Source organism: Dermochelys coriacea, chromosome 12 (assembly GCF_009764565.3).
Source record: "Dermochelys coriacea isolate rDerCor1 chromosome 12, rDerCor1.pri.v4, whole genome shotgun sequence".
NCBI classification, from domain to species: Eukaryota; Metazoa; Chordata; order Testudines; family Dermochelyidae; genus Dermochelys; species Dermochelys coriacea.
In genome coordinates, this window is record NC_050079.1 from 38,658,060 (window position 1) to 38,683,157 (window position 25,098).

Here is a 25,098-nt window from a genome sequence, read left to right on the forward strand (position 1 = left end):
CACATATCTATTCAGGGGATACCATCATAGGGCCTAATCACATCAGCCACACCATCAGAGGCTCGTTCACCTGTGCATCTACCAATGTGATATATGCCATCATGTGCCAGCAATGCCCCTCTGCCATGTACATTGGCCAAACTGGACAGTCTCTACGTAAAAGAATGAATGGACACAAATCAGACGTCAAGAATTATAACATTCAAAAACCAGTTGGAGAACACTTCAATCTCTCTGGTCACTCGATCACAGACCTAAGAGTGGCTATACTTCAACAAAAAAGCTTCAAAAACAGACTCCAACGAGAGACTGCTGAATTGGAATTAATTTGCAAACTGGATACAATTAACTTAGGCTTGAATAGAGACTGGGAATGGATGAGTCATTACACAAAGTAAAACTATTTCCCCATGGTATTTCTCCCTCCCACCCCACCCCCCACTGTTCCTCTGATATTCTTGTTAACTGCTGGAATTAGCCTACCTGCTTGTCACCATGAAAGGTTTTCCTCCTTCCCCCCCCTGCTGCTGGTGATGGCTCATCTTAAGTGATCACTCTCCTTACAGTGTGTATGATAAACCCATTGTTTCATGTTCTCTGTGTGTGTGTATATAAATCTCTCCTCTGCTTTTTCCACCAAATGCATCCGATGAAGTGAGCTGTAGCTCACGAAAGCTTATGCTCTAATAAATTTGTTAGTCTCTAAGGTGCCACAAGTACTCCTTTTCTTTTTGCGAATACAGACTAACACGGCTGCTACTCTGAAACCTATATACACAGAGAACATGAAACAAAAGCTTATGCTCAAATAAATTTGTTAGTCTCTAAGGTGCCACAAGTACTCCTTTTCTTTTTGCGAATACAGACTAACACGGTTGCTACTCTGAAAGGCTGTTCCTGGTAAGGAAATAAGAACATATTTATAATGGGAGTTTAAGGTTTTCTCTGAAATATTGTATTGCCCTGATATAATTGTCAGTTCCAAGCTATAGGAAATGCACTTTTAAAATGTTGTTGAAGTTATAGGTGAAACATATTTCTTACCCCATCACTCTGTTCCATCTTGAGTCCAGCAGTTAGTGAATGGAAGACTCAGGACCCAACGTGTCTGGTCCCAGGCAGAACTTTAGCTGTACATAAATTTCATTGAGCTGTATGCAGTTTGCCTTGCTTGCCAGATGTTTCAAACCCATCTACAGCGGAAATGGGTATCAATATTGACAGAAAAGGAGTACCTGTGGCACCTTAGAGACTAACAAATTTATTGTAGCATAAGCTTTCATGAGCTACAGCTCACTTCATCGGATGCATACAGTGGAAAATATAGTGGGAAGATTCTGTATACACAGAGAACATGAAACAATGGGTGTTACCATACACACTGTAACAAGAGTGATCAGGAAAGGTGAGCTATCACCATCAGGAGAGCGATGGACCGGAGGGGGTGGGGGGACGGGACCTTTTGTAGTGATAATCAAGATGGGCCATTTCCAGCGCTTTACAAGAACAAAGTGCTGGAAATGGCCCACCTTGATTATCACTACAAAAGGTCCCGTCAACCCTCCTGCTGGTAAATAGCTCACTTTTCCAGATCACTCTTGTTACAGTGTGTATGGTAACACCCGTTGTTTCATGTTCTCTGTGTATATAAAATCTCCCGAATATATTTTCCACTGTATGCATCCAATGAAGTGAGCAGTAGCTCACGAAAGCTTATGCTCTAATAAATTTGTTAGTCTCTAAGGTGCCACAAGTACTCATTTTCTTTTTATGGAGACAGACTAACATGGCTGCTACTCTGAAACCTGTCAGTATTGACAGACAATACCACAGGGATGTTCTATATAGACAGACAGGTTGGTGCTCCCTCCTCTTTCCTGTGTTAGGAAGTCCTTCAAACTGTGGGACTTCTGCATTACCCATTTGATATATTATACATAACAACAGAACCCATTTACTCTGAACAGGGGTATCTGGTACTGGACCTCAGAGTAAATCATATGTTGGGCCTGATCAGTGACATCAAGTACGACGTCTCTGATCCTTATAACTAGTACAGAGAGATTTTGTTTTTCCTTCAGTGTGGGTCCATTAAGCCCAGGCCAAATATTTGGTCCTGATTCCTGTGAAAAAACTTGTATTACAAGATACAGAAATCACATATCCATGAAATTTCATGAAAATTGTGAGGGAGTATGTAAGCACAGACTTTCTGTAAATTAGGATACGATAATAGTCAGCCATATGGCACACTGACCTGGCCACCATCAATAGCAGGAATAGAACCACAATTAGAGCATAATATGCAACAGTTATACATTATTTATTTTTCTTTTTTTTGGTACCTTTACTTGGCTGCTTTATTTATACTTTCTCTTGAAAGCCTTTTATGTAATTAAATGTAAAAGTAATTTAAAGCTGCTTATTTGGAGTACAAAAACAAGTACACTTTCCATCAGATAACTAGATTCTAGCTTAGCCATATTGAGTTGGTTTTCAGTTTCCAGACTCAGGTTTAAAAGCACAAATTTGTTGTCTTGCACTCGTCTGTTCATAAAACAATGAGTGTGAAAACAGATACTAATTACATAAACTATTTTTTTCAGAGCATTGCAGCTAAAACATTAGCATACTTGGATAAAGCAGGCTCTAGTAAAAGTAGTCGCCAGTGAATGCACCTCACATTAAGCAGGGCGGGGATGAGAACTGTTTACAATACTCTGGCAATGTAAGGAATCCTCTTGAAGTGGATGTAAATGTAATTTTACACCCACTTTAAAATGTCTTTACTCACCTCTTGCAGTTAAGGGGTAGAGAGAGACAGAGTGATTTTGCAGCAGCTGCAGATCAGAGTGGAGATGCTGACCCAGGAGACCAGAAGAGACAGGAAGTTATATAAGTAAATGCCAGGCAGGAGAAGCCCTCTTTTTCCTGGATCAGGTGGAGCAGCACCCACCCTCCCACCCTTGGAAGTGGTGAAATATTGGGTATGGTCAGGATCCATTCACAGCATTGCACTAGTCCCTCATTTCTTGGGGGAGCTGGGAAGGAATTTTCCCCTCACATCCAGACTGGTTTAAGGAAAGAGTGTGTGTATATACAAAAAGAAAAGGAGTACTAATGGCCCCTTAGAGACTAACAAATTTATTTGAGCATAAGCGTTTGTGAGCTACAGCTCACTTCATTGGATGCATTCAATGGAAAATACAGTGGGGAGATTTATGTACACACACAGAGAACATGAAACAATGGGTTTTATCATACACACTGTAAGAGTGATCACTTAAGATGAGCTATTACCAGCAGAAATCGGGGGGGGGGGGGGAGAGGAAGAAAACCTTTTGTGGTGATAATCAAGGTGGGCCATTTCCAGCAGTTGACAAGAACGTCTGAGGATTGGGGGGGGGGGGAGGGGAGGGGAGGAATAACATGGGGAAATAGTTTTACTTTGTGTAATGACCCATCCATTCCCAGTCTCTATTCAAGCCTCAGTTAATTTAGTTTGCAGTTTGCAAATTAATTCCAATTCAGTAGTCTCTTGTTGGAGTCTGTTTTTTGAAGTTTTTTTGTTGAAGAATAGCCACTCAGGTCTGTAATCGAGTGACCGGAGAGATTGAAGTGTTCTCCGACTGGTTTTTGAATGTTATAATTCTTGATGTCTGTTTTGTGTCCGTTTATTCTTTTACGTAGAGACTGTCCAGTTTGACCAATGTACATGGCAGAGGGGCATTGCTGGCACATGATGGCATATATCACATTGGTAGAGCCTCTGATAGTGTGGCTGATGTGATTAGGCCCTATGATGGTGTCCCCTGAATAGATATGTGGACAGAGTTGGCAACGGGCTTTGTTGCAAGGATAGGTTCCTGGGTTAGTGGTTCTGTTGCATGGTGTGTGGTTGCTGGTGAGTGTTTGCTTCAGGTTGGGGGGCTGTCTGTAAGCAAGGACTGGCCTGTCTCCCAAGATCTGTGAGAGTGATGGGTCGTCCTTCAGGATAGGTTGTAGATCCTTGATGATACGTTGGAGAGGTTTTAGTTGGGGGCTGAAGGTGATGGCTAGTGGCGTTCTGTTATTTTCTTTGTTGGGCCTGTCCTGTAGTAGGTGACTTCTGGGTACTCTTCTGGCTCTGTCAGTCTGTTTCTTCACTTCAGCAGGAGGGTATTGTAGTTGTAAGAACGCTTGATTGAGATCTTGTAGGTGTTTGTCTCTGTCTGAGGGGTTGGAGCAAATGCGGTTGTATTGAAGAGCTTGGCTGTAGACAGTGGATCGTGTGGTGTGATCTGGATGAAAGCTGGAGGCATGTAGGTACGCATAGCAGTCAGTAGGCTTCCGGTGTAGGTTGGTGTTTATGTGACATCGTTTATTAGCACTGTAGTGTCCAGGAAGTGGATCTCTTGTGTGGACAGGTCCAGACTGAGGTTGATGGTGGGATGGAAATTGCTAAAATCATGGTGGAATTCCTCAAGGGCTTCTTTTCCATGGGTCCAGATGATAAAGATGTCATCAATGTAGCGCAAGTATAGTAGGGGCATTAGAGGGCGAGAGCTGAGAAAGCGTTGTTCTAAGTCAGCCATAAAAATGTTGGCATACTGTGGGGCCATGTGGGTACCCATCGCAGTGCCGCTGATTTGAAGGTATACATTGTCCCCAAACGTGAAATAGCTATGGGTGAGGACAAAGTCACAAAGTTCTGCCACCAGGTTTGCTGTGACATTATTGGGGATACTGTTCCTGACGGCTTGTAGTCCATCTTTGTGTGGAATGTTGATGTAGAGGGCTTTTGCATCCATAGTGGCTAGGATGGTGTTTTCAGGAAGATCACCGATGGATTGTAGTTTCCTCAGGAAGTCAGTGGGGTCTCGAAGATAGCTGGGAGTGCTGGTAGCGTAGGGCCTGAGGAGGGAGTCTACATAGCCAGACAGTCCTGCTGTCAGACGGTTGCTTTCCAATCTTGAAGGAAGATGGTGTGCTGGCAGATGCTGAACAGGTGGATTGAGGATTAGAGAAACTGAGAAAAATTAAAAATTTTGCTACTTCGATGGTCCATTCACCTTCATGACACTGCCTTCTGAGTTTCTTGTGATAGCATAACTTGCATTTATAGCAAAAATACATGTGTAAATTTGTCATGTTTCAGAGAGTAAGCTATAACAAAAGCCTTTTTATTGTACCTCAATTTGTAACCTGACCCGTAGGCTAGTAATGAAACTGCAGGCAAAGCATAAGGGTAACATAAACATTCTGCATCTGCTTACTTGTTCATTTTTTAGTTTCCTACCTATCCATTATTGCATGGCAACTGGCATGGAGATGTGCAAATGAATTAAGGTTGGATTTTGTCTCTTCTTTTTCTTTCCAGAGGGTACTCAAAGCACAGTGTCAGCATCTAATGAAATCCAGCCGAACCAGCCACAGGCCCTGCACTATGCACTGGCTAATGCTCAGCAGGTTCAAATCCATCAAATAGGAGAAGATGGCCAAGTCCAAGTAGTATGTACTCATTCTTCATAATCTCTTCCAGTTTAAAAAGTCCAGAACACTTAACATTTTATGTGTCACATATCTCAGATTCAGCTCTTTCATCAAAAAGATGATTAGCTTATTCCCCCTGGCCTCTTAATCATGTTTCAAAAAATCCTTCCCTCCAAATAGTAATCCATTCATTTATGATTCACATGTCTTCCTTTTTTTGTGAACTGCATTCAAACCCCTTTTTGGACATCTGGTAGCTGAATCCTTTACATGTGTGTTCATTTAAATGTATGTATATAAGCAAACGTTGTAAATATTGACGTTAAATTATAAAAAAACATGTTTTAATAAACTTAACATTTTGACCCAAATCCACAAAAACCAGGAAATTTAAAAGTTAAGCCAGACACTACTGCAATAAGTCAAACCATTGTGCTTTTTAAATTAATGGTGTTGGTATACTATGAGGAAACTTTCCCTGGCTTTTGTAGTTTTATGTCACAATCTTAATGCAAGAACTATTTTGTATGTAATTAAATAATTTTAAGGGAAAAAGCAGAAGTGAGGTAAAAAAGGTATTGGAATACGTCATATTGTGCACTCCTAGCTTTAAAAATTAAAACACTATTATCTGTATAACTGTGTAGCGCTTAGGAGCCCTAGTAATGGACCAGGACCCCATCATGTGAAGTGCTGTGCAAACAGAAAACAAAAAGTTGATCCCTTCCCCAGAGAGCTTAGTATAAGTATAAACCAAGAGAAGACAAATGGAGACAGACCAACAGAGGAGTACAAGGAAACAATGAGACAAATTTGGTAAGCATGATCGGGAGTGATAGAGGGTAGTAGAGGGATGCAACAAGAGGGGTGACATGATCAAAGCAATGAGCCAGGAAAATGATCTTTGCAGCAACATTCTGAATGGATATAGTAAAGCAAGATTGCATTTGTCAAGGTCAGAGAAAAGGATTTTAGAGTAATTGAGATGTAAGATGATGAAAACTTGAACAAGACTTGTAACTGTGAAGATGCATAGGAAAGGCCATACCGCAGAGGTGCTACGCGCAAAGGATCTTCAATACATAGACATAGACATAGCTGGCTGTGAGGACTTCTGAGTTGCAGATGATACCCTGAGTGACAGGCAGGATGGTGGTGTTACTTACTGTAATCAAAAAAGGAAGTATCAGGGAGAGGTTCCGTGGAGGGCAGGAGAGGGGAAGGGGGGTAGGAGATTAAGAACTCTGTTTAAGACATATTGAGCTTGATCTGATGCTAGGCATCCATTAAAAGATATCAGAGAGACAGGCCAAGATTTTAGTGTGGAGAGAAGGACTGGAGTGGAGAAGTAGATCTGCGAGTCATCAGCATAAAACTGGTGGTTGAATTTTTGTTTGTAGATAAGATTATCCAGACATACGGTGTAGAGGAAGAAAAGGAGACCAAGGACAGAGCCCTCTGGAAACTCCCTCAGAAGTTGAAAAAGGGATGAGACAGATCAAGGACAGGCTGAAGAAGTGGTTAGACTTAGGAGGAGAACCAGGCAAAGATAGAGTCAAAGAAGCCAAAGGAGGACAAGATTTCAAGAAGAGCAACAAGATCAATGGAGTCAAAGGCAGCTGACAAGTCAATGAGACTGAGGATAGAGTACTGATTTTGACCTTTGGTTAGGAAGAGGTCATTAGAGACTTGGGTGAGAGCGAGTTTAGAGGAGTGAAAGTGGTGGAGGCCGAATTAGAGAGGCTCTAGGATAGAATTGGAGAAGAGGCACTCCAAACAGCAGGTTCGGAGATTTTAGAGATGAAAGGGAAAAGGGGTGGTAGTTTGAGAAGAAAATGGTGTTGAGGATGGGGATTTTTAAGATGGCAGAGATTTAAGCATGCTTGTAATGTGAGGATAACAAGCCAGAAGAGAGTGAGAGGTTAAGAGGAGGAGTAAGGTGGGATGCAACTGGGTATGAGAGAGAGAGAGAATGAATCCTGGGTTTGGCTTTAAGAAAAACAGCAGGTACCCCATGAGACTTGCCATAAAATAGCAAGAGTTGGCAACAGTGCGTCAAGCAAGTCTTTCAGGCCTAAAGATTAAGGCAGAGCTCATTTTCAGAGCTACTAAAAACTTGCAACACTCATTGATTTGAAGATTATTATATAGGTTATTATATAATTCCGTATTTAGTATTGCAACAGTCTGTAGCAATCTGTGTTATTTCTTTACGTAACATCAAGCAACTTTTCTATGTTGTAGGGGAATTGCCTGGTGAAATAAAGCTGGCATAATCAGGGCCTGAAGGGAACATGCAGTGCACTCTGATTTTTCACAGGCACAAAAGTACCTAGGGACCCATTCTAGCCAACATAAATTAGAGCAGCCCAGTAGCTACTGGAATTTGTGCCCCAGGATCAGAAGGGGGAAGGAGGTATGGCTCCATCTCTGTCCTCATTTTCTCAGAGGCCCCAAGTGGTGATAAACTGGTATAAACTGTTTTTTTTTTTATGAGGCACTGTCCTAACTTGTACAGCATTGCACAATTGGCTTGATGCAATTATGAATTTTCACAGCTTTCCTTGGAGCATCATGCACAATGGATGGCAAAACCTGTATTTGTCTGGAAAGGACCGTTTCCCCCAAACAGCAACATATCACAGGCTAATTGCTTTCCTTGAGGGTCTGTAGGCTAGATTTCCTGTTGGAGTTAGTCTGTAGGCCAAATGATTAAACCTCTGAAATGTGGCAGAGCTGTAAAGAAACTTTCAAACCTAGAGGTATAAACCCTCTTCAGCAGTAAGCTCGTAAAAGAAAAACCTCCCTTTGAGAAGCAGTGTTCTTTAAAAGAACTGGGAGTCAGGGTTATTGGGATCCACTCTCAGCTCTGCCATCGACTAGTTGTGTGATCTTGGGAATTCCTTTGTATCTCAGTTTCACCATCTATTACAATGTATATATTAATTCTTACCTACCTCCCAGAGGTTTTGTGACGTTTAATAAACACTTGTAAAGCATGTTTGAGATCCTTGCATGAAGAGCACTCAAGAAATGCAAATTACCATTATAAGATATGTAGACAAAAAGTCTGTAGCTGTAGATGTAAAAGGTAAGGGCATACCAAATAAAACTAAATTTTCATCTATGGAATCAAAGTTTAAATCTAACTTGGAGTTTGGGAAACCTATTGCAATCCCCAGTCAAAATCTAAACATTGCTGCTATAAATCTGGTCCAGAAGGTTCTGTAGAGAGGCCCAGGACCGCACCAGATGGAAACAGCATTACACTTTGTTCTCTGGAAAATGATTTGTGTAGATCAGGCTTCGGGTCATTAGCAGGGCATAATGCATTTGTGGTTACCTGCCCTATAGAGTGTGTGTGAATTGCTGATGGCCTTTAGATTTCAGCATTGCCCATGCTTGCACATTCAGACACAAACAAGTATTTACACAGAAAATGCAAAAACCCAAACCAACAGTGCTAGGACTGGACTGGATGCCCAGGAACTGCAAATGCAAATTTTGTTTGGGGGATAGGACTAAAAATAATTATTTCTTTTTTTGTGCTTGAATTGCTTAGGTGGCCATCCTAAAATCATTGGCCATGAAGGTTAACTATGTACCTGCAATGGATGAGTGAACAAAGTCACCTTTTTCTTTATTCTAAAAGAATTGCCAAAACTATAAACGCAGCATAATCACACCTTTTTAATTTTCAATGCTCTTCCCTGGGAGCCTCTGAGATCTTGGTGTTAAGAAGAGAAAGTGCTTCTTATCTCAACATGGATTGAGTCTGTGCTCTAATTTTATATACAGTCCCTATTGTCAGTTTGATACTTTCAGTATGTTTTTTTTTCTCCCTATAAATAGCGGTTTCCTTTCAAAGGAAATGAAACTGTTTGAAATAGAGGGATCTGTGTTTCTTTGAAATTCACATGCAATTGTTCTTGTGTTATAAAATAAGAAAGCCTTTGACGGTATTCCAAATGGATATCTTTAATCTCAGTTTCATACAGGCATATTAAAATGAAAACAAAGCCTTATAAACTCCAAAGTAGGTTATTTAGAATCCAATTTTATCAGCAGGTAAATTACAGTAGCAAAAGCTTCTTTAGGCCAGTAAGGATACACAAGGAATTCTTTCACTTTCCTCCCCAAATTTTTACCAAATGGAATACTTGATTTCTTCCAGGAATGGTTGGTAAAGGTCATCAATATAAGTATCAACATTGTTAAAACCACTTTAGGGCCAGATCCTCAATAGGTGTAAAAGCTTGGCCACTATATATCCCTTTTTGTATTTAGCTCAGCTGTGGCTGCATTTCATCTGTGACAGAAGATTTTTATATTTTACTTTTATTTTATAAATATAAATATTTTATATTTTATATTTATAAAAGATTATATATTATATATAAAATATTTTTATATTTTCTGATAAACCTTAGGCCCTGATCCTGTAGTTTCTCTGAATTGTTTTCAGGTTTGGTCCCATAGTTTGAGGATCAGTTAAAATTGAAAACTGCTCTGAGATCTTTTGAAGAGAGAGGCACTCTATAAATGTAATCATTATTCCCATTTGTGTCCTCTCCATCATTGGACAGTTAAATGCTTTCCCCACAAGGCGTTCTGTTCCATTTGAACTTCTGATAAAAGAATGGAGAAATATGGATACACTTAATTTGTTTAAGCAATTTTTATACATTTGTGAGTTTCAGTGAATTATTTCCCTCCATCTCCAAATACATAAAACTATAATGAATCTGAGATAATAGCGTCTTCCTCTAGTTTTGATTTTCTTCTGATGCTTCTTGGTGTTTTATTTTGTTGCGGATCCCACAGGGTCACCTCCACATAGCCCAGGTGCCTCAAGGGGAGCAGGTCCAAATCACACAGGACAGCGAGGTGAGCCAAAATGCCACATGTCATCTGAGTAGATACTGGTCAGAGACTAGGGCTACATTTCTTAAACCACTGTTCTTAGCAATGCTGAAATAAGCGAAAGAACCCAGTGAAAGTGGAACTGAATGCATGTGGTAGAGCCACATTGAAAGATGCCTCAACCTCAGCAAATGTAGCACACTCCTGCTCTGTCTATAGTTTTATTTGGCCAACTAAGGAATGCCATATGAGTTTTGTATTAGCAAATTGTGGTTACAGCTGATGTGCTTTTTAATGGGCTTCATGGGAGGCAAAGTATAGTACCTTCAGGGTACTACTATAGCTAGTACAACTTTTGTGCTTAACAAGTGCTGCAGTTCAGCAATAAAGGATTTTAGTAATGCAGCCTGCAGAATATGTCCAAAATACCTAACGGTGTCTTTCACTGAGCTGCAGAACTTACTAGGAGGATTTTTGAGATTCCTGTTAGTGAAAGTATTTAGAGAATGAAGCAGTTTCTAGAAGACTGGCAGTGACTACATGCCTCAATTACAGTCAACCTATCAACCTCCAGTCATAAAAATAGTGCAGCAAAAAGAAAACTGATTCTCTAGAGTTATGGCCCCAGCCTTGAAATTATTACACAGGCAAAACTCCCATTGGAGCCAATCTGTCCTATGTATTTTAGAATGCATGAAATAGTATGGTATACTGGGGTCCTTTGGTGAAGGGTATGTTCTGATTCCCTGCTCTCTGAGCTTAAAATTATTACAATAAATAGGAGTGAGTTTTAGTGAAAAGAATTCTCCTTTCAGGGGCTGGATGGGATAAAGAGAAACAAGAATGAATTTTCAAATTCTGTGGCTTTGAACCCAGCTGTGGTCAGGTGGATATTTGTTGTGAAAGAGTCTAGTGTGGGCATGAGGAATCACTTCAGAGACTAAACTCCATTGACCTCAGTGGGAGTTGCCTGCATATAAAGACTCCAGGAAAAAGGCTTACGTTTTAGCCAGCAGTCTGAAAACATCTGGATTATAATTTATTCCAATATATACTCCTTTGAAAGAAAGTGGAATTGCAGCTAGTCCGGATGGATTGATTTAAATCAAGATGATTTAATTCACCAAGTGGAAAACCTTGATTTAAATAATTGATTTTAATCAGCTTTTCCATTTGTTCTTCAATTATTTTCTAAAGAAAGGTGCATTCTAATTGGTTGATATAACCATTAAAGCATGTTGATTTACAACTAAATACAGCCTTTCCGCTAGATTTGTTACATTTTTTGCTATCTAGCATGGTACCTGATAACTATGTTTGTTCAGGCAATTATAAGGCTTAATATTTTTGGATTTCTATTAATTGTACATTTTAGTATATTGAAAAATGGTAAATGATACATTGCTTATTTACTAGATAATTAACTTCTTGTCATGATTTGTGTCAAGCTGCATTAGGATGGTAATTATAATTTAATTAAACACACAAAACAAAGTTTTCTTTTATTAAACAAAACAGCCTTAAATGTTTTGGATACATAAGCTTTCTATCAAAACATGTTTCACTTTACAACTAAATGATTTACTAAATAGAGGGATTAACTGTAGTCAATAAATTAAACTGATTATTTCAGGTCAGCCTGGGAACATTTTCAAATACGCCTAAGTGAAAGTGACTGGAGCTTAAAGTCTCTTGAAAATGAGACAGTAACCTAAGTTACTGAGACTGACCGATTGTGTCATATTCATAAAGCTTGGCCTCAAAAGTTAAATGTTTTCTTCCTGATTCTTTCTTTATATAGAAAAGCAGTCTTTAATTCAAAGTTTTTGATATTGGCTCATGGATTCAACATATTTATTTTTTATTAAAATGTTTTAAGAGATTATAATAAATTAAGGCCTAGACATATTTTGTATTAAATTCAGATTTTATTTTAAACAGGTTTATTTTTAAAGAGAAAAACTTCTTATAATTTAAATAACAAAATAAAAAAATCATTGATTTTTATCCACTGTGCTGGCAGTAGTATAGAGTATAAAAAAGATGAAATGAAAGAAATCGGTATGTTTTTCTCACAGATATTTTCCATTTTACCTCTTGTGCTTAAAGTGTTTTGGGGAGTTTTTTTCTTGTTTTGTTTTGTCTGTTTTTGTTTCTTTTTACTTAAACATATTTTAATGGACCTTTTAAAGAAATTAAATCAGAGTTTCTTTGTGTAATGAAGTTCCTTCCCTTTTCAATTTTCATAGCTAAAGGTCTTTTGCAAATAGTTTACAGCATTCAGAATCTTTGGTAATACGTGCCTTGGAAATTCCTATAATAGAACTCTTTGTTCACATTTTGAGTTGAGTTTTAATAAAGTGAAAGAAATGGCTGTTAGCACTAATGATAGCTTTGTAATAACAGACATTATATCCATTAGGAATGGCACATACATTTCAGCCAAAGATTTAAAAAATTACTCTACTAATTTTAGGATGACAAATGTTTTGAATTGTGCATGTTTGCAATTTTATAAAAATGAGGGAATATGAGAAGGGAAAATCTACCTCCATAAAAGCCATATAAACAGATTGCTATTTAATCATTTTACTATAACACTTTTTCCCCTCCACCTCCCCCCAAAGAACTCTTTTTTTTAAAATGAGAAAATCAGTAAAGTAGTACAGGCATCCATTCTCTGTGGTTAAAGTGCAGGAGCATTGTATTTGTGTTTTACTGCCAAAAACATAGACCTTCAGAAGAATTTCCTAAATTAATAGTTTTCCTCAAATAAATACACATCTCCTTGAGAAGTGCTACTTTATTACTAATTCCCGAGTTCTGTTTCTTCTTATTTTACAGGGTAATCTGCAGATACATCAGGTTCATGTCGGTCAAGATGGGCAGGTAGGAACTGATCCTTCTCAGTTGAGTTTTAGGTAGTGTTGCTGTTCAGTCTTCATAATTAAACGTTACATATGGATTGTCTTCATATTACCAAAAGGTGTTTTAATGACCAAAATGTGCGCTATGTCTTCTATTTAAATCTTTCTGGCATAAACAGAAAAAAATGTTAAGCCACCAGTTGATATTTTGCCTACTTATGATGAAACAGTTTTCTATTTGACCATCATTATTTCATCACTCATGCAATAATATACTTCATCCATATTTTTATAATTTCTTGTCTTTGGCTTCTTCACTGTTGTGCTAAACTAGACTGATTATCTTGTGCACAGAATGTTCCTTTCCAGGCTTTTGTCATTGACTGTCAGTGTGGCCATATGTGGACCATAAGCTATGCAGAGATAAGAACATTTAAGCAGATATTTTTGTATTGTAGGAATGTCTAGAGAGAGAGAGCGATCTTTCACATCTGGTTGTGTTCTTTTTGATAAGATAGCTTCATTAGGCACTTATGCTATGTGGAACAGAATGAAACTGAGTCTCAAGCTGCAGCAATGACTCTGCGAGATTGTTTGAATTAACATAATTTCCATATTAGGTGGAAGTGAAGTTGCTAACATCTGATCACAGGACATCTGTTACCAAATTATGTTAGGTTAAAATACCCACAGTAAAAAATACTCATGTAAGGGAAACTTTCTGTCCAGGCCACTTGAATGAACAACTGTTTTTGTTCATGCTGAATATTATAATACAAGCTGTGTTCATATCTATGACCAGGGCTTGAACTTTGGCAAGACACAGGCCACTTGGACTCTGAACCTCTGCGGAACTATTGGAATGCTCAATCTTTGGCCATTCCTGGCCTTTGTGGGGTGAAACAACCTAACCTGTTGTTAAAAAAAAATCTCTTTAGAAAATTAATTGTATGGATTTTAATCCGAAGTGTCTTGTTGTAGTACTATTGTTAGGTCACTAAAACAGGATAATATGGAAGTCACATGTTGGAACGTTCTTTTTGGCATTTCACTACTTCCTTTATCCCTCATGGGCCCTTATGCGTGCAACAAAATGCCAAGTAAAGTCTTATTGGAAGAAATAGTGCATATTTAACCCTGGATCTTTTATTTCTCTGTGATACTAACAAGGTGTGCAGATTATTTGCAATTTTCTGGTATTACAAACCTAGCTGTGTTATTTCATACCACATAGGGCACAATTTATGCCACAGTAAATGTTCTGAATCTCTGCTTCTGTAAATAGATCCAATACATGTCAGTTAAAATATTTTTATTATTAAAACAGTGTCAATTTACAAGCAAAAAGATTTGGATGATCACATTTTGCTGATGGTACCTATGCAGTGATGGTTAAGTGAGCCCATTAGAGTAGCATACATCCAGTGTGGCTGTTTCCCATGCTGGAATAAGAAGTTATGATGTGAATATGAGTTTTCAGAGCTGAACTATTTTTGAAAGAGTTCATGAAATTTTGTAGATCTAATAAATGATTTCTAATTGGTGCAAACTTAGAAAGGATAAATCAGAGAAAGTTATATATATTCTAGAATTAGGGTTGTATTACAGAAGAGAAGAAAAATACGGATGAATCAGTTCTGGCTTAATTAACATCAGTAGTTCATGTATACTAGGGGATTTTTCACTGTTACTGAAGTTGAACACCATTGTGTTGATAGGAACAGTTCTGGCCCTGCAGAAGTGATTGTGGCTACAATTGGTTGGAAAACTTCTGCCTACATTTCCCCCCCGCCCTCCCCCCCTCGATTTCTTATTAGTTTTAGTTGTGAACCACAAATGGTAGTATTGCAGACATCATTGACCCTTCTTTTCAAACTTCATTTTCACGGTATGTTATAGGATGCAAAACGAATAGCGTAGTCTTTTTATTGTTTTCTTCATGCTGCTTGTATTTGAGTTCATAGAACTAACTGCTACGCCATGTGAATCACCAGGGGCTTTTATCATAGGACAGCTTGCATATGTATCAAAGCAAGTACCTTCCCTTAGGCACCAGTATTCGATAACTTTTGCACTCTTGGAAACACTACTTGCTACTTCTTTTTTTCCTGCAATCTTAGAAGTGTGAACAAGTGTGCAATGGCTGGGGTGATACTAGCTCCATTCTTAATGAAATTTATGTGCCCCTGATTTTGTGCATATTGTCAATGCTTTATTATTTGGATTGTAGAAGCACCAAGTGGTCTCAGTGAGGATTGGAGCTCTGTTGTTCCAGAAAGGAAGAATAGCAGCTTCGGGAAAGGTCCTTTTGTAGCATTGTCGATGTACACTGTGCTGTGTAATGGCTGTACCTGACATTTCCTCAGTCCTTTCCCCAAATGTAGTATATTATCTGAAGGTTGAATATGTACAATACAGCCCAAAATCAAACGGGAGAAGTAGTAGTGTGTGGTCTCTTTTGCTGGAGTACTTCTCAGAACGTTGTCTGCTATATTCTCCCAACTGTCCATCACCACTTAGAAAAGTGAATTTATTTTCCCCGTTTTGTTTTTGAGCTTTAATGTACTTTACCAGGGGAACTGAAGGACATCAGTAATGAGGGAAGTGAATAATTTGTCACTTTGATGGCTTTCAAGCAGGTAATGAATATTTTTGCAAACCAAGATTTTATTAGATCTTCTGTTTTGCTGCCAACAATCCCATTGGAGCACTAATCTCAGGCTTCCAGATTCCACCTAATGTACACGTTATTAGCACAAAGATGCAGGCAGACCTTCAGTGGGCTATCACCATTCAGGTACTGTTTTGTACTTCAGCTTTCCTGATCTAAATTGTCACCCTGATCCTCAGGAAAGGGCTTTAACAGCAACTAGTCCAGGGTACAAAGAATAGGATTGTGCTAGCTCCATATTTACTAAAACAAAACATAGTTTAAATCTACCATTAAATTTTATCTGTGAAACTTTTCCAAACTTATAGCTATATTTCAAACCTTGCAGAAGCTGGCAGTACTAGCTCCTTCTGCGTAATGTTGCCAGCTGTTTTTTTTTTTTAATTTTTTGTTTTTGTTTTTTTTCCGTTGAATTTTCTGTCTTGGTAGTTGCATTGAATTTAGATCTTGCTTTTCTGGCATGACTGTCCATGGAACCAATGAAATCATGCCAGAAAGAACTCTCTACCTACACATGTGTTCTATTAGCTCAAAGTTTCATATTTCAGTGGAAGTTTAATAAAAATACCAAACTGCAAAAATAATTAGTCTTTGTATTAACTAATAGCTTAAGTCCTCAGACTAATGGGAGTTTTTTTGTATTTGGCAGTGATTGTGAATTACTAGAAGTTTCCTCATTGTCTCTTTCTTTCCCTTGATTCCACCCCTCGACCCCCGCACCCTTCACTGCATTCCCTTTTTCCTTTTGCTGAGCTTTAGGGTGTTCTTGGTCCCTAAACGTATTAGATGAATACATGCTCTACAACATATGTGAAGATAAGTCGATGGTGTTCAGAAACCCTATCCTATGTGTAGAAGTAGGCAGCCGTATAACACATTCAGCATTTCAATACCCCTTTATTTCATTTTCTAGAGTTTTCTTTGTACATCCCAATGCCTTACCAGTTATCCAATTTAGGAAGTATTTAAAATGACACCAGAGAAATGGTTTTCAGCTAGTGACTTTTAGTTTACAAACAAAACACAAATTTAATGCTGTTTTAAAAGTCAAAATTTGATTGAATTTATTCCTAATGAGCAGATAGTTTGCTATGTGTATAGGTTCTTCATAGAGGGAGCATATAAGAGGTTAGTTTGCTTCTTTATCTGAGGTGCGTGTGTGTGTGTTAGTGGCATCTAGAGAAGTAAGGAGAATCCAAAACAAACTGTAGAATCTGTCACAGGTTTAGTGAAGAGAAAGCTAACTACTATAAATTGCTTTTGCAATATCTGTCTATGTAATCTGTCTGTTGTGTGTTTGTGTAAAATATATTGTATACAATATTAAATATATAAATATAATATTTTTCTACCACCCAAAAATATGCTAGGCACAACACAGAAACAAGTACAGGCATGGCCCCTGCCCAGAGGAGTTTACAATCTCAAACCAAAATAACATGCCAAATGAAGTAGGGAGTGAGAGGACCCTGGTGACATTAAGAACACATAGGTACTCAGTTCCGTGAGGCATGTATACATTGTAGTGGTAGCATTCGTTTTTTTCTGCATTGTTTTGCCCACCTCAGTCACTCCTCATAGGCTTCATGACAGTGAGTTTAAAGAGTGGTTGACTGTGGCAAGGGAGGTGAGAGCACCTCAAGCATAAGGGATGGCATGGAAGTCACAGAGCTGATTTTTGAGAGGCAGAGATGAATCAGTGTCCTTGGTAGAGCAGAGAGGGTGATGGTGGAGTAATGTGAAAGGAGGTGAGAGTTGTAGGGAGGGGCTGCCTTCTGGAGGTCAAGTTCAAGAAGAGTGTGTATGTCTATATAATACATTTGTGATGTTGAACTGTCTAGTTCGGGTCTGAACATCCCCAGAATGGATATGTGTCTGGCCTGATGTGAAGGACAATCTATACATCTTTGTTAGGGGGAATGGAAGTGGCAGAGAAGAAGGGGCCCCAAATGTTTAAAAGATATCTAATTTGTCTGCCAGTTGATAGATAGTATACTCCAATGACCATTTATTTCCGATTAGCTTAAACCAAAAGGTAAATATGCTTGTTTATAAAGGAAATTATTTAGAAACCCAGCTGTTTCTGAGAAAATTGTAACCCAGTCCTGTTAAGATCTTCTTTCTGTGTGTCTTTTTCTCTCAGTGCTAATTACTACATGTTGGGTATCTCTCTTAACATGAAGTAATGGCACCTGTGACAAAGTTCCTCCTCTACCTTGGTGGGTCTTGTGCTTATTGATGGATTTGCTCGCCTCGGAGATTCATGGCGGCCCTCAGCTTGGCCGTTTTTCTGAACCCACAGTCCAGGTCGACTCCTCCTGTGTCTGACTAGGAGTTGGGAGGATTTGGGGGGAACCCAGGCCTGCCCTCTACTCCGGGTTCCAGCCCAGAGCCCTGTGGAATGCAGCTGTCTAGAGAGCCTCCTGGAACAGCTGTGCGACAGCTACAACTCCCTGGGCTACTTCCCCATGGCCTCCTCCCAACACCTTCTTTATCCTCACCACAGAACCTTCCTCCTGGTGTCTGATAATGCTTGTACTCCTCAGTCCTCCAGCAGTCCACGTTCTCACTCTCAGCTCCTAGTGCCCCTTGCTCCCAGCTCCTCACACGCATGCCACAAACTGAAGTGAGGTCCTTTTTAAATCCAGGTGCCCGGATTAGCCAGCCTTAATTGATTCTAGCAGCTTCTTGATTGCCTGCAGGTGTTCTAATCAGCCTGTCTGTCTTAATTGTTTCGGAAAGTTCCTGATTGTTCTGGAACCTTCCCTGTTGCTTGACCCAGGGAAAAGGGACCTACTCAACCTGGGGCTAATATATCTGCCTTCTATCACTCTCCTGTAGCCATCTGGCCCAACCCTGTCACACACCATATAACTGATTGTTCTCTCATTAAGATGCAATTTAACCTGTAACTCCAAGAACAATTTTTAATAATAATACAATTTATATTGATTTAAATTCTACTTTTGCTGAATTTTAGGCTATAGAACAAGTTAAATATAACCAGTGAAAATATTGGAAATAACCTTTTACTGTCTGAAAAACATAATCATAGACCAGTAAGTAAAATTTTTTTTTTTTAAACTATTTTACTAGGACTATTTTGCCAGTTAGATTTTTTTTCAGGGCTATGAAAGATCATTATCAGGCAAAATGTCTGATTTATATTGATTATACACAGTATATTGCAGCAAGGAACATATTATTTGCATTGTGTTTGTATGCAGCACCTCATTACCCAGGTAGCTAGCACTATATAACTTGAATAATGTGTGTGTGTGTTATTTCATAGCAAAATTAATTACAATAAACTGTTCTAATTCTCTTTTCTGAATACTCATTGTAATTGTTCATTTTGATACTGTAGAGCAGATACTGTTAATATGTATTAATAAGGCCTGTGTAAATATTTTTAATCATGCCTTGTCTTGAACAGCTGAAAGAACATGTACACAACAGATATTGTTTTGTTTTAGATACTGGGAATTAGGCTACTATAAGTTAGTGTTGAAATACCTACTTCAAGTCCTTTACTATAGCATTCTGCTCTTCCTCTGTGCCTCACTTCTGAGCAGCAGAGGGCAGTGCTGTTAAGATCATTGTCAGATGCATGTTTCCTTAGCAAAAGATTGAGGAAAGGGGTGGATTTCTGAATTGCAGGCACGCTGCTGCTCTGATATCCCCCTTGTGAACTGTCATACCAAGGGACACAGAGACATTCATATTCATGTGGGGGTTTTTTTTGCGTATGCTACCGACAGAGAAGAGTGTGAGTGTGTGTGTGTGTACGTGCGCGCGTGCGCAAAGCCCTCAACTTCCATGCCAGCTGTGTAGTAGATTGTTGAAAAAGCTGTTTTCCTGTTTCAGCACATCTGCTTTGAATAATCTACATAGAGAAACAAACAGAATTGTTAGAAGAAAAACAACAAAATGAAAAACGCAATGTTGTACAGCTGGAAATTAGAATCTGTTAGTCTGGTTTTGAAAAAAATATAATGATTCATAACTGGCAATTCTTTGAGAATTGATTGTACAAAGTTCTTGCAGATCTGCTTTGTTCTTCAGAAATGAAGGTAATGAGCAAAGCTCATTTACTTATCTGTGCTTTATACACATTTGAAACAAAAGTGTTAAGTATTTGCGAAAGAAAAATAAGGTTGCTTGAAGTCCTTGATTGTGATCATTTTAATTGTGAAGTGGTTTTTTTGTTTTAGTTTAGCTTGAAGACCATCCCTCATGCATGCATGCATGTGTATATATGTATATATTTATTGACATTAGTCCACACAGTAGAACAGCTGTTTCCCACGTTGGGCACTGCTCTTTCAGGTCCTGTTTACCATCAGCATTCACCAAACTGCTTACATTTGAAACTTTAGCCTAGGCTGGTATAGTGGGACATTATTTTGCTGTGGAGATTAAATTTGGCAGATGATATAGCAAACTAAGACTGGAAAATGAATTTAAAATATGAAGATTTTTAGAATATTTTTCCATCTTATTTAAATGTACTGTATATTGTAAGATATAAAGTACGTCTGGAAAAAATAAGCATGGTAATGCATTAAGACCAATATAATCTTTTTTTCTAAAGTAAGAAATGGGTAATAAATATCATAGAAATAATAAATTACATCTTTAAATACTGCATTTAAAAGCTGTATAAAGTTTAAATATTTAGGGAAAAAAAAGTTTCTGGAAGTCTGTTTTAATCATTTACATGGAATGATATCAATCACTCAACACACAAATATTTTTTCCACAGTTAATAAATGTTGATGAGGCAGGCAGTTAAAATTTGCACACTTGTACCCAGTTTGTAAAAGTTATGCACGTTTTCTATAATGGCAGACAAAGCACCATGAAATAATGTTCTGCGGTATAGTTACTGCTTTGGGATCATAGTCCTGGGCTCTGTATAATGCTCTTTGATATTTAGTTGAACAAATTCTGATTTAACATGTAAAATGTCAACTACAGGTTATTAAATTTAATAACTGCAGAGCAAACTTATTTGTGCCTTAATAGAGTGGAAAATGTATTATATACCGTGATGGCAATCAGCAAGAAAATAAAAAGATGAGTAAAATGTGAAAAAAATAAAGGAGGGGAGCTGGTACTGAGGAGGTGTTAACTAAGATAGATGGTACAGTATGCACTCAAAGTATACACATAAAAGATATCAGAGAATGCTTTTGATTTTTGAATGGAAGGTACGGGATCGTATTGACTTACAGGCCAACTACACAGTATATTTTAATAGGTATCAGAATGATTGATTCAGTACACTACTAGTGCGATTTTCACAAGTGCCTCAGTGACTTCAGAGCACCGTGTTTGACTGGGCTTTAGCTCATCTTTTGCATTACCGTTGTCAGGATGCAACTGGATTCTAAAGTGGTTGTGTAGACAGGACGACACGGAACCATGTCTTACTATATGTAATCGAGTTAGACAATTCTCCTGTCGCCCAGGTATCTTTGAGAGAACATCCTAATGTGTGTTAACGATCAGATTACATAAAAATGTTTGGGTTCTAATTATACCTTTATAACAATTATCTATAGTAAACATCAGAGGTGAGTTGATAGACAGGCCAACTTTGCCAGTGGTTACTGCAAGTCTGGGTTTCTCTGGGAAGAGACGACATTCCCAGATTGGTGCTTCTGTTTCTAGTTTCACAGTTTAGAGTCTGGTAATCTGTAAAATACTTTCCTTGTTTTTCTCCTAAATCACTTAAAGAACGCAAAACTTTCTGAAATTCTTGCCAGACCGTTACTTTATATTCTGTTACTTTAAAGTTTTTTTTTTCTGTTTCACTTCAAGAAAGACAAAAGTGTTTGTTTTTTTTTAATTTTGGTAACAGTTCCATCCCATTAATTTGACCACTCCTAACAATTTCAGTCACTATTTTTCCTGCTTATGAATGTTTTAAAGATGTTCGGGCATGTTTTGGAACTCAGCAGCACTGAGACAATCACTCGTTTTTTTTTAAAAGAAACCTAGCAATATTCATAACCTGTTTACAGAGGACACCAAAGCAATATTAGTTATAGGGTTTTTTTTCTGCTCACTATTTCTCTTCTCACTGCACTATTCCTCTCTTTTTTTCTTCTTGTTACTTTCCCTGGAATGCACTACTATGAAGGAGTTAAAGGACTCCTGCTACATTATACCACATAGTCAGCAAGGTCACACCCTGCAGAACTTTATCATACTGTAACATTGTTTATAGGTTTCAGAGTAGCAGCCGTGTTAGTCTGTATTCACAAAAAGAAAAGGAGTACTGTGGCACCTTAGAGACTAACAAATTTATTTGAGCATAAGCTTTCGTGAGCTACAGCTCACTTCATCGGATGCATTCAGTGGAAAATACAGTGGGGAGATTTATATACAAACACAGAGAACATGAAACAGTGGGTTTTATCATACACACTGTAAGGAGAGTGATCACTTAAGATGAGCTATTACCAGCAGGTGGGGTGGGGGGGAAGGAAGAAAACCTTTTGTGGTGATAATCAAGGTGGGCCATTTCCAGCAGTTGACAAGAACATCTGAGGAACTGGGGGGGGGGGGGGGGAGGAGAGAAGGGGGAATAACATGGGGAAATAGTTTTATTTTGTGTAATGACCCATCCACTCCCAGTCTCTATTCAAGCCTAAGTTAATTGTATCCAGTTTGCAAATTAATTCCAATTCAGCAGTCTCTCGTTGGAGTCTGGTTTTGAAGTTTTTTTGTTGAAGGATAGCCACTCTCAGGTCTGTAATCGAGTGACCGCAGAGATTGAAGTGTTCTCCGACTGGTTTTTGAATGTTATAATTCTTGACGTCTGTTTTGTGCCCATTTATTCTTTTACGTAGAGACTGTCCAGTTTGACCAATGTACATGGCAGCGGGGCATTGCTGGCACATGATGGCATATGTCACATTGGTAGAGCCTCTGATAGTGTGGCTGATGTGATTAGGCCCTATGATGGTGTCCCCTGAATAGATATGTGGACAGAGTTGGCAACAGGCTTTGTTGCGAGGATAGGTTCCTGGATTAGTGGTTCTGGTGTGTGGTTGCTGGTGAGTATTTGCTTCAGGTTGGGGGGCTGTCTGTAAGCAAGGACTAGCTTGTCTCCCAAGATCTGTGAGAGTGATGAGTCGTCCTTCAGGATAGGTTGTAGATCCTTGATGATGCTTTGGAGAGGTTTTAGTTGAGGGCTGAAGGTGATGGCTAGTGGCGTTCTGTTATTTTCTTTGTTGGGCCTGTCCTATAGTAGATGACTTCTGGGTACTCTTCTGGCTCTGTCAATCTGTTTCTTCACTTCAGCAGGAGGGTATTGTAGTTGTAAGAACGCTTGATGGAGATCTTGTAGGTGTTTGTCTCTGTCTGAGGGGTTGGAGCAAATGCGGTTGTATTAAAGAGCTTGGCTGGCGACAATGGATCGTGTGGTGTGATTGGGGGGGAAAGCTGGAGGCATGTAGGTAAGAATAGCGGTCAGTAGGTTTCCAGTATAGGGTGGTGTTTATGTGACCATCGCTTACTAGCACCGTAGTTAGCTAATGGACACAAATCAGACATCAAGAATTATAACTTTCAAAAACCAGTCGGAGAACACTTCAATCTCTCTGGTCACTCGATTACAGACCTGAGAGTGGCTATTCTTCAACAAAAAAACTTCAAAAACAGACTCCAATGAGAGACTGCTGAATTGGAATTAATTTGAGTGCTTTGACGTGGCTCAGGTCCCTCTTAGATCAGACCTATGGGGTCATTATAAGCAACTGTTCCTCCACTTCCAGAGTCCTCACCTGTGAGTCCCACAAAACTCAGCCTTCTTCCCGTGTTATCTAGCTTCTGTCTGAAGCTGTTGGGCAAGTTGGTGAGATAACATGGGCCAATGTGCTGGCAATATGTAGATAACACCCAGCTCTACTCCTTTACTTCAAACATAGGTGGCACAATTTCCCATCTTTCTTGATGCCTAGCTGTAATCAGCTGGCTAAAGCTGAATCTTAAGCAAGGCAAAGGTCATTCTAGTAGAAAGAAGGAAGGGCTTAGAAGAATTTGTCTCCTTTATGGCATCCCCCATTATCAAGGAGATTTTCTCACTTGTTTGTCCACAGCCTTGGCACCTTTTGGACTTTTCAGTGTGATTGGATGCCTGCATAGCCATGGCAGTAAAAAATGACCACTTACATCTGTCATTGGCCAAAAGATGATGCTCCATCTTGTCAGACTTAGGCCTAACCACAGTGACCCATGCATTTGTGATCTCTAGACTTGATAATTGCAACTTGTTATATCTAAGAATGGAGCCATGCACCATGGATCTCCAAGTGGTACAAAACAGAAGAGGGAAAATGTTGTCAGGCTACTAAAAAGCATATGTAGAGCTGAGGTGTTTAAAGAATACTAACTTTTTCACGTAGTCTATATGAAGCACAACAATAAATCTTGATGTCTGATGAAAATCAAATCCATCTCTGGTCCACCATAAGGTCTGACTATGTCGTTTTGTGCAGTGAGAATTTTGTGACATTTCAGCCACGTGTCTTCATATCAAAACCAGAAATCTTCTACAACTCATTTAAGTGTGTTAAAACTAAAATGCATTTCTTTTTGTCTCCATCTCCCCTAAGACAATTGTTTTCTTGGGGTTTAGATTACATAGGATACAGGAAATATGCTTTTTTAATTTAAAATATAATGTAATATTCTGAAAATGAAGAACACACTTACCTTTTAGGAAAGAACTAGGCGATTTGCACTGAGTTTTCAATCCCTTGCCAAATGAGTGTTTAAGATACAGTAAGGTACGGTATGATTAATTGATTGTCTTTTTCTCTATTGTTCACCTGGCTAATCCTTTTCATAGCTTCTATTTTTTGAAGCCAGCCACACTAGGACAAAGTACTTATAATACTTTAAATCAGCTGAGAGAACATGCAGTAATTAGGGGAATAAGGTTCACATAGCAGGGCATATCATTTTGTGTTTAACATTATTTTAGAGTTGTAGAGAGAGAGAGAGAGAGAGGAAAATCCATACAGTTTGCAGCAGGGACTTTTAATGCTCTGTTTAGAGCTGTCTCAAGAAGGGACTGACATTCTAGGACTATTAAATGACCAGTAGGTGAGTTATTTTAGACACTGAAACCCCACAGGAACAACATAGAATGTTCTCAGTTCTGATCTCAGATGATATTTTTATTAGATTTTCAAAATTGGTGCGTCTCTT

At 38.7% G+C, this 25,098-nt stretch overlaps 1 protein-coding gene across 22 annotated transcripts in view; it reads left to right on the forward strand.

Moving 5' to 3' along the window:
- Nucleotides 1-25,098, forward strand: part of LOC119841029 (BTG3 associated nuclear protein) — a 414,495-nt gene that overhangs the window by 178,524 nt on the left and 210,873 nt on the right. For 16 of the 22 annotated variants that reach the window (XR_006275124.1, XR_006275117.1, XR_006275116.1 and 13 more), the window contains 3 exons: nucleotides 5,360-5,490; nucleotides 10,288-10,359; nucleotides 13,180-13,224. Coding sequence is in view for 13 of the 22 variants with exons in the window: in XM_043495003.1 (XP_043350938.1) it covers nucleotides 5,360-5,490; nucleotides 10,288-10,359; nucleotides 13,180-13,224 (248 nt within the window). In the remaining 9 variants the exon portion in view is untranslated. Of the gene's footprint in view, nucleotides 1-5,359; nucleotides 5,491-10,287; nucleotides 10,360-13,179; nucleotides 13,225-18,853; nucleotides 18,933-25,098 lie in introns of all 22 variants that reach the window. The other 6 variants (XM_038367937.2, XM_043495005.1, XM_038367938.2 and 3 more) reach the window with 4 other exon arrangements.